This window comes from Panthera uncia, chromosome B4 (genome assembly GCF_023721935.1).
Source record: "Panthera uncia isolate 11264 chromosome B4, Puncia_PCG_1.0, whole genome shotgun sequence".
In the NCBI taxonomy this organism is placed as follows: domain Eukaryota; kingdom Metazoa; phylum Chordata; class Mammalia; order Carnivora; family Felidae; genus Panthera; species Panthera uncia.
The window spans coordinates 46,652,116-46,664,320 of NC_064809.1; the positions used below are offsets into that span (position 1 = coordinate 46,652,116).

Genomic DNA, 12,205 nt, shown 5'->3' on the forward strand with positions numbered 1-12,205 from the left:
GCTTCCAAGTTTTGGAAGCGGGGCCTGGGTGGCTCCATCAGTTAAGTGACTCTTGATTTTGGTTCAGGTCATGATCTCATGGTTCATGGGTTCAAGCCCCACATGGGGCTCTGTGCTGACTGTGCGGAGCCTGCTTGGATTCTCTCTCTCTTCCCCTCCCCCACTTGTGCTTGCTCTCTCTCTCTCTCTCTCTCCCGCTCAAAAATAAATAAACTTTAAAAAAAAGAAAGGAAAAGAAAATTCTAGGAGGCTCATGGGACTTTTTGTCTTTTATCATAATGGCTATATGATATCACTTAATTATTTGGGCAAATCACATATTTCTTTCTGAGCCTTTCTTTCCTTACAGTAAAATGGTAACAATGCCACTTAATCTGGAAGTATGTTAATGAAGACCAAACAACGGAACGTAAGTAAAAGGCCCAGAAGGGACTACCTAGTATATAGGAGACAATGAATTTAACTCTCTGTTTTTCCCACCACTGGCAAAATAACTACAAACAGATCAGCACCAGCTTTTATTTTAGTCCCAGGGTAGGTTTCTTCATGGGATCTAGGAACCACATTGCAAAGAACCTGAATCTGCCATTCAATAATCAGCAGCAGTCCAAGAAAAGGCCTTGAATAATCTGTCCCCTTCAACACGCGTCTCCCTCTTGAGGCACGCTAGTTTTATAAAGCTCTTACCAGCTGGATGAACCAGGCTTCAGGCTCAGACAGCCGACTTCTCAGTGTTGAATTGTCATCCTAACCAAGTGACTGCCTCAGGATTTGACTTCTCAGGTCAATTTTCCTTCAAAAAAGGAGGTAGGTCTGCTTCTTGGTGGTATCTGATCTGCTTGGCAATTGAAGTTTCCACCTCCATTAACTCTGTTTTATGCAGATTATGAGCATGTAGCGTGTGTGAGCCATTTCTGCTGAGACGGCTCTCCCTGGATGTCATTATAAAATCTCTGGGGACCTGGGAGCCTGAGGACCAGGCCCTGATTTCCAGGGTCCATACCTTACCTTGGTTCCATTCCGACTCCTCTATCAGGTGATCTATTGCAATAGTTTCCTAACTAGACTCCTGCCTTCTCTCTGACTTCAAGTCTGTTCTCCCTTTTCAACAACTCCCATTTTCTAAAGGATAAAGTCTACACTGCTTAGCAGGATATACAAGGCTGGTATGTTTCACCTTCCACTACCCACCACGTCATAGCCTTCCCTCTAGCTATCTCGAGCTAACAGTTTATCAAACACACCACACTTTTCGTGCCTCCATTTGTCCGGGCATCCCCTTATCAAATTGGTGAGCTCTTTTTAACCTCTGATCGTCACTCAGACATCATCTGCGCTCCCATTTGTTCAACAAATGTGCAAATATGTGTGCCAAACAGCAGGTTCAATGCAAAATAAAAGTACATGCTTTGTGTCAGCAATGTGCTCAAGAATCATCTCCCTTAATTCTCATAACAACTTTGTGAAGTTACAAGGGTGCACACTCCCACATCTGAAAACTCTTGGGGGCCAGATGTTTCAGAATTCAGGGTCTTGCAGACTTTAGAACAGCAATGGAGTTGCTGTATATGACACTGCAGCCTCCATGGGGAATATCTCATAAAGGCCCTGAAATTTCTGTAGCCTAATGTGTAGTCTCCCTAGACGAGAGGAAATAAAGACTAAATGGGCAGGTCAAGTCTACCAAACTACCAAACTGGTAGGTTTTGCTACCCAAATGAGTTCAGGTCAGGTCATATTTTGCTACTAAGTTTACTAGGGAAAAAACAAAACAAAACAAAAGCAACAACAACAAAAACTTTGAGATTTCAAAATTACAAATAAGTGATTGTGGGCCTGTACCACTACTGTCATGCTTTACAGATGAAGAAAGTGGGACTTGGAGAGAGGGGATCATTTGTTTGAGATTTGGAGGAGCAGAGGTTCAAATCAAGGCAGTGTCACTCCAAACCTTGTGCTTCAAATATATGAGTTCTGGTCTTGCCTTCCAGACCCGCCTTTTCTGATCCCTCCCACTGACAGCAGCTCCCACTGGGCTTGGGACACCCAGACTTTATGACTGCTCTTCCCTTTCTGGGTTCTAATGGCTGCTTTATGTGCCTTGCTTCCTCACTAGACTGAGTTTCTAAAGGTCAGGGATTTTGTACCTGCATCCGTGCTTTTCCAGTCCCTGAGCCGAGGTAGCACCTCTATAAATATTTGCTGAATTTGACTAAAAGCTTTACTCAGGAACCAAGGAGAGAAGGTAATATTAGAGCTATGAGAAGTCATAAGATTATCAATGTCTGGCTTTGAGGGCTCCTGGGTGGCTCAGTCAGCTGAGCTTCTGACTCTCGATTCGGCTCAGGTCATGGTCTCACAGTCATGAGATCGAGTCCCACGTCGGGCTCTGCACTGACAGCGTGTAGCCTGCTTGGGATTCTCTCTCTCTCCCTCTCTCTCTCTATTCCTCCCCCACTCATGCTCACGTGCTTTCTCTCTCTCTCTCTCTCTCTCTCAAAATACATAGATAGACATTAAAAAAATAAATGTCTGGCTCTGTCACAAACTATACAATGCCACATAAAGAGTTAGAGGTGTAGATTTTACATGTTGAGCTGAACCCGGTAATTCTTTCCCAGCGTAACTAGCAACAGCATTCCCATCCTTTCTTTCCCACTATAGACCACCTGCCATGACACATTCACACGCCACACATTCCCCACCATATACACGTACACACTCACACACTCATCAGACTTCCAGACTTCTAGCATGAAGAAAGTACCTTTCCGTAGAACATTAGTTTGGTCAGAATATTCTACATATGTAGGAATTTGCTCCACAATATACAGAGTGTCGCTGTCAAGGCTGTACTTTGGCTTTATCTTCTTCAGGTCCAGGACCATGTATTGATTGTTGTAGGTGCCTGAAATATTGGGAGACACGAAGCAGAATGTGAATGTGACTCTACTGGTTAACTCAAAATCTAAACATATGTACATGTCTAAAAGCTATTCTCTCAGGCCACTCACCAGAGTTGTACTTTGAAAAGATCTCTGCCCACTGCCTGCCACCATTTGCCATCATATTGGCCACACGGACCCTTTGCCACGCCAGGAGAGACTGGGGTACCACAAGCTTCAGTAGGGTTTTATTATACACACTATTTGTGGTCTGTAGCAATATCAAGCCACTGCTAAGAATGTAAAAGTCATCCAGAGACTCCAAAAATCCTACAGGAGAGAGAAATACACAAATCAGCGTACGTATGCCTGGTATATTCAACCCGACGTTATTAGCACAGCGCTTTGCGTACACGATGCATTTTGCAAAGAGTATTAGTTATAATGATCCTTATCTGCAGCAGGCCTCCCCTAGGTTGGACTCACCTCTGTGACAGTTATTTAACAGTTGCTTATAAAGATGCCAGTGAAACTCTGGCCTTAGATTCTCTACTGATAATTTTTTATTTTATAATTTGAATGATAAAAATATATTAAATCAGGACTATTCCAATTTTCAAAAATGATAAATAGAAATAGATCCCCACTAACTAGGATTTTGCAGAACTTTTAACTAGGGAGGGATATTAATGGGGTTCATTGTTGGATAATAAGATTATGGATGCCTTCTTTCTTCTCTTTCTGCATTTCTGTATTTTCCAAATTTTACCTCGTGAGTCTACATGAGTTTTATAAATAGGAAAAACATCTACACTTACGTTGGTAAACATGGTTTTAAAATAGGATCTTGACACTTGGGTCAGTCACTGCTTTTTATAAAAGGTGGCAGCAATACGGGAAAATCAGTGAAGTCACAAGTCTTTTTGAAAGGTCTGTTTTTCGCTTTATGCTTTGATAAGTGTGGTAGAAATCAAAGAATATCAGACCCAGCTATAACAATGGGAGAGAATATACTGTCACCAGCCACCAGTTGTGATGGACGAATTGTCAGTGGTGAAGAAACATCAGAGAAGGTCCCCGGTGAGAGAGTTAGAAGGAACCGAGGTAAATATCTCCTCTGGTGTTTCCCAAACTCCCATAGGGAGAGTGGAAATTTTGGGAGGCAGAGGCAAAAACAAACAAACAAACAAAAAAAAAACCATTAGAAAATATAGTTGGCCAAAGAAGACATACAAATGGCCAACAGACGCATGAAAAGATGCTCAACATCACTCATCATCAGGGAAATGCAAATCAAAACTATAATGAGATATCACCTCACACCAGTCAGAATGGCTAAAATCAAAAACACAAGAAACCACAAGTGTTAGTGAGGATGTGGAGAAAAAGAAACTCTCACGCACTGTTGGAATGCAAATTGGTGCAGCCACTCTAGAAGACAGTACGGAGGTTCTTCAAAAAGTTAAAAATAGAACTGCCCTATGATCCGGTAATCTCACTATAGGATATTCACCCAAAGAATACAAAAACATTAATTCGAAGGGACGTATGCACCCCTGTGTTTATTGCAGCCCAAATGTGCATCAATAGATCAACGGATAAAGAAGTGGTATATATACATACAAGGGACTATCAGCCACAAACAAGAATGAGATCTTGCTATTTGCAACGACAAAGATGGAGCTAGAGTGTATTATGTGAAGTGAAATAAGTCAGTGAAAGAAAGACAAATATCATATGCTTTCACTCACATGTGGAATTTAAGAAACAAAACAAATGAACAGAGTGGGGTGGTGGGAAGAGACAAACCAAGAAACATTCTCTTAACTACACAGAACAAACAGATGGTTACCAGAGGAGAGGTGGAGGGGCGATGGGTGAGATAGATGATGGGGATAAGAGTATACTTACCTTACTGAGCACTGAGTAATGTATGGATCACTACATTGTACACCTGAAGCTAATATAATATAATATAATATAATACTGTATATTCACTACACTGGAATTAAAAAAGAAGAAAATATAGTTGGACAGTCATTCGTTTATTCACTCAACGAACAAGCTATCGTGCCTCCGCTTTAGGCCTGGTAGGATTAGGTAGGGTGCAACGAAATAATGGGATCACTTGAGGCTAAAGATAAGCCTTCAGAGCTGCAGTGGGAGTCCGAAAGCCTACATTTTAGTTCCCTGCTTCACAACTAGCAAATTTGGCACTTCTCATTTAGCTTCTCCGTTCCTTATTCCCTTCCTCTGATAACCTGGGACTAAGTGATCAGCGCTAACAGAGTATCTTTAATTTCTGGAAATTTCCGAGTAGAAAAGTTACATGATGAGAGCAGTGTCCAACCAGCTCATAATGAACCTCCACAAGGCTGTCATTAGCCTATACAGAAGTTTGCATAACAGAAGTTTGCACACTCCAGGTGCTTAATGAGTGGATGCCACACTTGAATGGACTTTAATGGGCAAAACTCCTCTTGGTAGATACGGCCTAGACATTGGATGCATGGCTTCACAAGCAAAGTGTGGGATGGATTTCAATGACCATTCATTCACCTCTTAAGCTGGGGTCATTTTGCAGTGTGCAAACTATACAACCACACCTGGCATTCTCGGGTAAGCCCTCTGGTACCGAACCTCCATAGGGTGGAAGGTTGTACTTCTGGCCTAATAAACTTACGAATTCACTCCTTGTAGCAACCTCCATGAACACAAGAGGGCAGGCATTCTTTAATATGCATGAGTGACTGACTAGTACTAACACGTAAGGAGCAGTGGTTCATTCAAGAGCAAGACTTTATTAAAGATGGAAAAATGTAGGCTGCCCAGAGTTCTGGAACAAAGAGAATGAGCTGGTTTGCAGCACAACTCTAGTTAAGAAGGTTAATTCTATAGTTTGGAGTTTAAGATAAAATAAAAAGGAAAAGGCTGAGTGGGAACAAAGCCCTAAAACATGACAAGAGAAACAAATGTTCTTTGACAATGTAAAATCATATTCTTGCTTTTATCTGCCATTAGCAGCTTTGAAAGGCAGACTATTTTAAATCAGGAGAAACTCAAGTTTGAAAGTCAGCCAGCAAATAACATTTCATAGGAAGCTTACTGCTGAATTTAATTAAGAAATCAAAGGGGACCCTGACAGTTAATAAATCTCAGGACTTAAAACAAAAATCGCTTGAATCACAAAAATAAACAGTGACCACTACCCTCTGATGCCATTTAGACCCATTCGTTAGAACCACCCAGAAAAATGTACCCTTATTGTCCCATCAGGTGCATGTAAAGTGTGCCCATTCCCATATTGCATTAATTAACTGCTCCAAAGCTCCAGACCAAACACACTCATTTTTTCCAGAAGAGTAGAATCAGTGTTGACCAAGAACATAAATAACCTCCAACTCAGCATCAGTAGTCTGGATCGCGCTGCATTTCTTCACCCCCTCCCCCCATATTCTCTGCAATGTGACTTTGTAGCATCTCCCATCAAAAGATGTCTGGGTCCCCAGATCCTAGATCTGGGCTGGATTTGGCACTTACTTCGGCTAACGGAATGTGCCAATTCTGAGTCTAGGCCTCAAGAGACCTTGCACATTTCTGCTTACTCTCCTGTAACCCTGTTACTCCTGTATATGAGAGACCGCGTGGAGGAGGACCGACCCTCTCAGCCAAGGCCAAGTTCTAGCCGGCCAACCCCCAAATGTGCAAGGGAGTTCTTCCAAGGTCAGCAGAACTGCCCACCCCCGCCACAGACAACCACACATGCATGAATGTGACCAGCTGAGTTGTCTAGAAAGAGCCACTTAGCTGACCTGTGGACTCAAGAGCAATACTAATCACAAATTGTTTCCAGCCACAAAGTTTTAGAGGTTATTTTTTTCCACAGAAAAAGCAAACTGATACAATAATAACTATCCGATTACACAATATATTTTGTTTTGAAATGTCTTACTGCCCTTTGATTTAACACAGGTGGCTGTGACCCTGTGGGAACTCTCTTTTCCCTCTTTTTTTTTTTTTTCTTTTAAGAAAAAAACAAAATAACAACTTTGTATCATGGTCAGCCTCTCTGCTCAGCTTCTTCCCACTGCTGAAGAGGGACGGTTCTCAGCCCCAGCTCAGCTCTCTGCCTTCTCTAAGCCAGTGCGATAATCAGTCAGTAAATTACTGCCCATCACACACGGACTATATCCCATGCACCACGCAATAATTCCCAGCTCACAGACTGTATCAGAATCCCCTCAGGAGCTTTCCCAAAAGGCTCACGCCCAGACTGCCCTCCCTGCTCCCCTCGCCTGCCCTCAGAGGCTCCACCAGAACCCCTGCTCCAGGGTTGCTGCCTGAAGCAGGAGACCCCTCCTTCCCCACTCTCAGGAAGGGAAGCCGGTGGGGCTCTCTCATATCCCAGGACACAAAAGCCCTCAGCCATTTATTTTGCCTACTAAACAATGGCCTCAGTCTTTCCCCCCCTTCCAGAATGGCATTTAGTGAGAAGCAATCTCCGCTTCTTCCAGCGATTATCGTTCAGTCAACGAAGTATTTATTTGAGCACATTTCTGCCTAATCCTGCAGGAGGAATGTGATCAATGGAGGAGTCACACTATCGTATATTCAAGCACATGAAGGCGGTACTGTGGGGTCTGAGCATCCTGCAGTGGTCCACATACAACAATTGGTAGGTCTCTTAAAGATTATTTACAGTGACTATAAAAAGTTGGCTTTGGGGGCCCTGGGTGGCTCCGACGGTTAAGCGTCTGATTCCGGCTCACGTCATGATCTCATGGGCTCGTGAGTTCGAGTCCCATGTCTGGCTCTGGGCTGACCGCTTGGTCAGAGCCTACAGCCTGCTTTGGATGCTGTCTCCCTCTCTCTCTGCCCCTCCCCTGCTCACGCTCTGTCTCGCTCTGTCTCTGTCTCTCAAAAATAAAGAAACGTTAAAAAACTAAAAAAAAAATTTTTTTAAAAGAGGTCAGCTTTATATTTAATCAACATTCTGTTATCCACATCAAAATGAAATGTTTTTCTTCAACAATGAATTATCTTATTTACTTTATATTAATTTGTTTACTGTTTTCTTTTCCATCTATCCCATAGCATGTAAGCTCCATCAGGGCAGGGACTTTTTCTGTCTTGTTCACTCCAGCACCAAGAAGAGGATTTGACACATAGTAGGTGCTCAATAAATAACTGTTAAATCTAAGGAAGAAAGAGAAGATGGTAGTGACTAACATTGACTGTGTACCTACTATACACCAGATACCTTGCTTTAGAAGGATGGATACCATCATTTGACCTTCACAAAAAGAGGTCTTCGATGAGCTCTTTTTAAAAGTACACAGCTATTATGGGGCACCTGGGTGGCTCAGTTAGTTAAGCACATGACTTCAGCTTAGGTCATGATCTCACAGACCGCGGGTTTGAGCCCCGTGTCAGGCTCTGTGCCGACAGCTTGGCGCCTGGAGCCTGCTTCAGATTCCGTGTCTCCCCCTCTCTCTCTGCCCCTCCCCTGCTCACATTCTCACTCTCTCAAAACGTTAAAAATAAAATAAAATATGCATCTATTTAAAGCTAATAAACAGCATTTTCAGGAATAAATCTGAGATTGACTTTCAACACATGCCTTTCCCACTGTCTGAGGCCTGACAAATGTGACGGAACAGGCATGTACTCATGCAAATGGCAACAACACCGTTTAACACACGCGATGGAGCAACTGTAGTAGAAACAATGAAAAAGAAAGTGAGTCATGGGGAGTTGCAGGCTTAAGCAAGGTGGAGTAGGGGACAATCACCTTACGAAAACCATGGAAAGTAACATAGAGTTTTTAGAAAGATAGAAGGGAGGAAGTTTCCTGAGCGAGATGGAGAGGGACGGGTATGGCCTGGGTGAAGACATCAGCGTCCTGGGTTGGTGCCAGAGAACAAAAGAAAGGCACTGAAGAAAACAGAAATGAAGTGTTGCAAAATCTATCCACCATGCTTCGGAATACGTGCCCTCATTCTACTTTTATTTCTTTTCCTCCCTTGATGCTACTTCTTTTTTTTTTTTTTTTAATTTTTTTTAAACATTTATTTATTTATTTATTTATTTTAGAGACCGAGAGAGACAGAGCATGAGCAGGGGAGGGGCAGAGAGAGAGGGAGACCCAGAATCCGAAGCAGGCCCCAGGCTCTGACGCATCAGCACAGAGCCTGACATGGGGCTCGAACTCATGAACCACGAGATAATGACCTGAGCCGAAGTCGGACACTTAACCGACTGAGCCACCCAGGCGCCCCTGATTCTACTTCTTAAAAGGCAGAAGACATAAATCTTGGCTTATATTAATTCGCAGATTGTTTGTATATATTTAGGCTTTATGACTAAAGTATCTGAGATAAAAGAGGTAACATGAAATTGGCAAAAGTAATTATAGTACACTAAGTTGGCCATTTTGTACCTTAGGAAAGTAAATAACCTTATGGACTGTGAGGGAGGCAACTACATTTTCTTGGAACTTTGAGACCATCCTTTCTTATTCCTGTGCACCTACTTTCAAGTACTTGAGCTTAGTACGAGAAAAGGCTGAGCAAAGTCTGTGCGGCAGACCAGTAGAGCCACCAGAGTCTCAGTGGATGGGCTTGGATCCAGGATGTTAGAACCACCCGGTGCGGTTGTTACAAATGCTTCAGCCCAGACCACCTGAATAAGAAGTTGATGGACGGCACTTTGGAATTTGCAATTTTAGCCAGCTCCCCTGGGGATTTTAAGTCTAAGGGGGGGGGTGCGAGGGTGGTGATGGGATGTCTGGGTGTTATGCAAAGTAGGAATGCCTGCAGGCTTGGTGAGACACAGAGTATTCCAGAGAGCCTTGTGTCTGGATGATTAAACTGGAAGACTCAGCCTCTTAGGAATCACTGTTACTGGAATCCTCGATTAAGACTCTGAATGGATTCCAGCTTTTGTTCAGTGAAGAGCTCCACCCACATGGTAAGAGCCTTTGAGGGCCTTTGAGCTCCTGGCTTTTTTTCCGTTTTAACCATTTAACTTAAAAGCACACTGAACGGGGCAGCCGGGTGGTTCAGTCGGCTAAGCCTCTGACTCTTGATTTAGGCTCAGGTTCCGACTTCACAGTTGTGGGATGGAGCCTCGTGTCGGGGTTCATGCTGACAACCTGGAGCCTGCTTGGGATTCTCTCTGCCTTTCTCCTGCTTGCACTCTCTCGCTCTCAAGATAAATAAGCATTCTTAAAAAAACTCTTTTAAAAAGCACACTGAACCATTGCTGAAATAACAACAACAACCAACAATAGATATTTAAAAGTCATATATATTGTGTTTGAACTCAGTCTCCAGCCAGGTCTAGTGATTTTGAGTATGTTATTTAACTTTTCTGAACACGTTTTTTTTCTTTTTTCTTTGGAAATGCAGATACAATACCCTCCTTTGTTAGGTTTTCATGACAGTTCAATGACATCACACAGACGAAATGTTCAGCACAGTGTCAGTCACATTGGCAGGCTCATAAGTAGGAAATAAATACTGTTTTTTCTTTTTATTTCAATAACAAGTTGAGCACAAACAAGTTAATAGTAGTTTAGTTAAAACTTGGGTGCTGCCTAAATCCCATAAAACTAGTTAGGGTCTGGGGCACCTGGGTGGCTCAGTCGGTTAAGCATCTGACTCTTGATTTTGGCTCAGGTCGTGATCTCATGGTTTGTGAGATCGAGCCCTGCATCTGTGCTGCCAGTGGAGAGTCTGCTTGGGATTCTTTCTCTTTCTCTCTCTCTCTCTGCCTCTCCCTCATGCTCTCTGTCTCTCAAAATAAATAAACTTAAAAAAAAAAAACAAACTAGTTAGGTCCTATACATGTCATTTATAATCAGGGTGGCCACAAAAGAGTGGCTTCAAGGTTCAGCTCTGCGCTAAACATCGGGAATGCATATGAAATGCCTTGATAACAATTCCTAAATATCTTGGACTCCTGCTTTCAAATCAAAGATGTAAAAAGGAGAGCAGTACTAGAGAGAAGATGATGTTTTAGGCAGCCCCCACCTCCACCTTTTACTTGGCTTACCCCTCTCTCCCCCTTGCAGTTCCTGCTATGTCCACATGGGAATACATCATCCATTATCTATTGTCTCTCACCTTTTCTTTTTTCTTCCCATTCTCCTTTTTCCCTTCCCTTCTTTCCTTCTTTCTTCTCAGCTTCCATAAATATTTAGTCAATGATTACAACGTGCAATGCCATGTGTTGCCTCTGGGGCCACAGGGTGAATGTGGAATAAATGAATATTTATTGAATATTTATTGAATTAATGAAGAAATTATGCATCGGGTCCTGGGGCAGCTTGAAGGAAAGACAGCTTACTCATAACAGAATTAAACAAGAAAACAAGAACAAAAACAAAAACACAAAGATATGTGGAAAGTCTCCAAATTTGGGGAAATTAAACAATATACTTCCAAGTAAGTCATTGATTAAAGAAATTATGTGAGAAATTATAAAATATTCTAAACTGAATGAAAATGAAAACAAGACATACTAAAATTTGTCAGATGCACTGAAAGGAGTGTTTAGAAGGAAATTTATAGTCTTTATAAATTTAATTCATATAGTAGAAAGGAACAAAGATAAAAATCAATTATCTGAGATTCTACATTAAGAAGTTAGAAAAAAAAAAATTAAGTGCAAAGCAGAAAAGAGAAAATGATAAAGATAAGAATGGAAATCAGTGAGAAGGAAAAATGAGCAAACAATAGGAAAGAAATCAATGAAAATAAAATCTGGTTATTGGAAAATATCAATAAAATTGACACACCTCAGGGTACAGCAAATACAAAAAAGATCATACATGATTAAAGGGACTTAGCTACAGATCCTACAGATAACAAAAGACTCATAAAAATATTATAAATAGCTTTATGTCAATAAACAGGATAACCTTAAGAAATTAACAAGTTCTTTGAAAGACAAATTTTTAAAACTGGTTCAAGAAGAATTAGAAAACCTGAAAAGTCTTTTATCAACAAAAGAAACTGAACTCATTGTTAAAAACTCTCCAACAAAAAAAACCCATGTTTAGATGGTTTAACTGATGAGTTCTATTAAAAATCTAAGAGAAAAAATATTACCACTCCAACACAAACTCTTTCAGAAAACATAGAAGAAAAACATAATTCCAAACTCAGATTATAAGGACAGGCTTACCATGATACCAAAACTATCACAAGAAAACCATAGACAATATCTCTCATGAATGTAAATGAAAAAATTCTTGACAAAATATTAGTAAGTTGAATAAAAAATAAAAAGAATAATATGACTAAGTGGAGTAAACC

The 12,205-nt window shown here is 41.5% G+C and overlaps 1 protein-coding gene across 1 annotated transcript in view; it reads right to left on the reverse strand.

The window, feature by feature from the left end:
* PLBD1 (phospholipase B domain containing 1) overlaps positions 1-12,205 on the reverse strand; it is a 53,102-nt gene that overhangs the window by 4,191 nt on the left and 36,706 nt on the right. Inside the window, exons 7-8 of the mRNA XM_049625106.1 lie at positions 3,015-3,215; positions 2,768-2,908 (exon numbers count right to left, since the gene is read on the reverse strand). Of these exons, the coding sequence (XP_049481063.1) occupies positions 2,768-2,908; positions 3,015-3,215 (342 nt within the window). The remainder of the gene's footprint in view (positions 1-2,767; positions 2,909-3,014; positions 3,216-12,205) is intronic.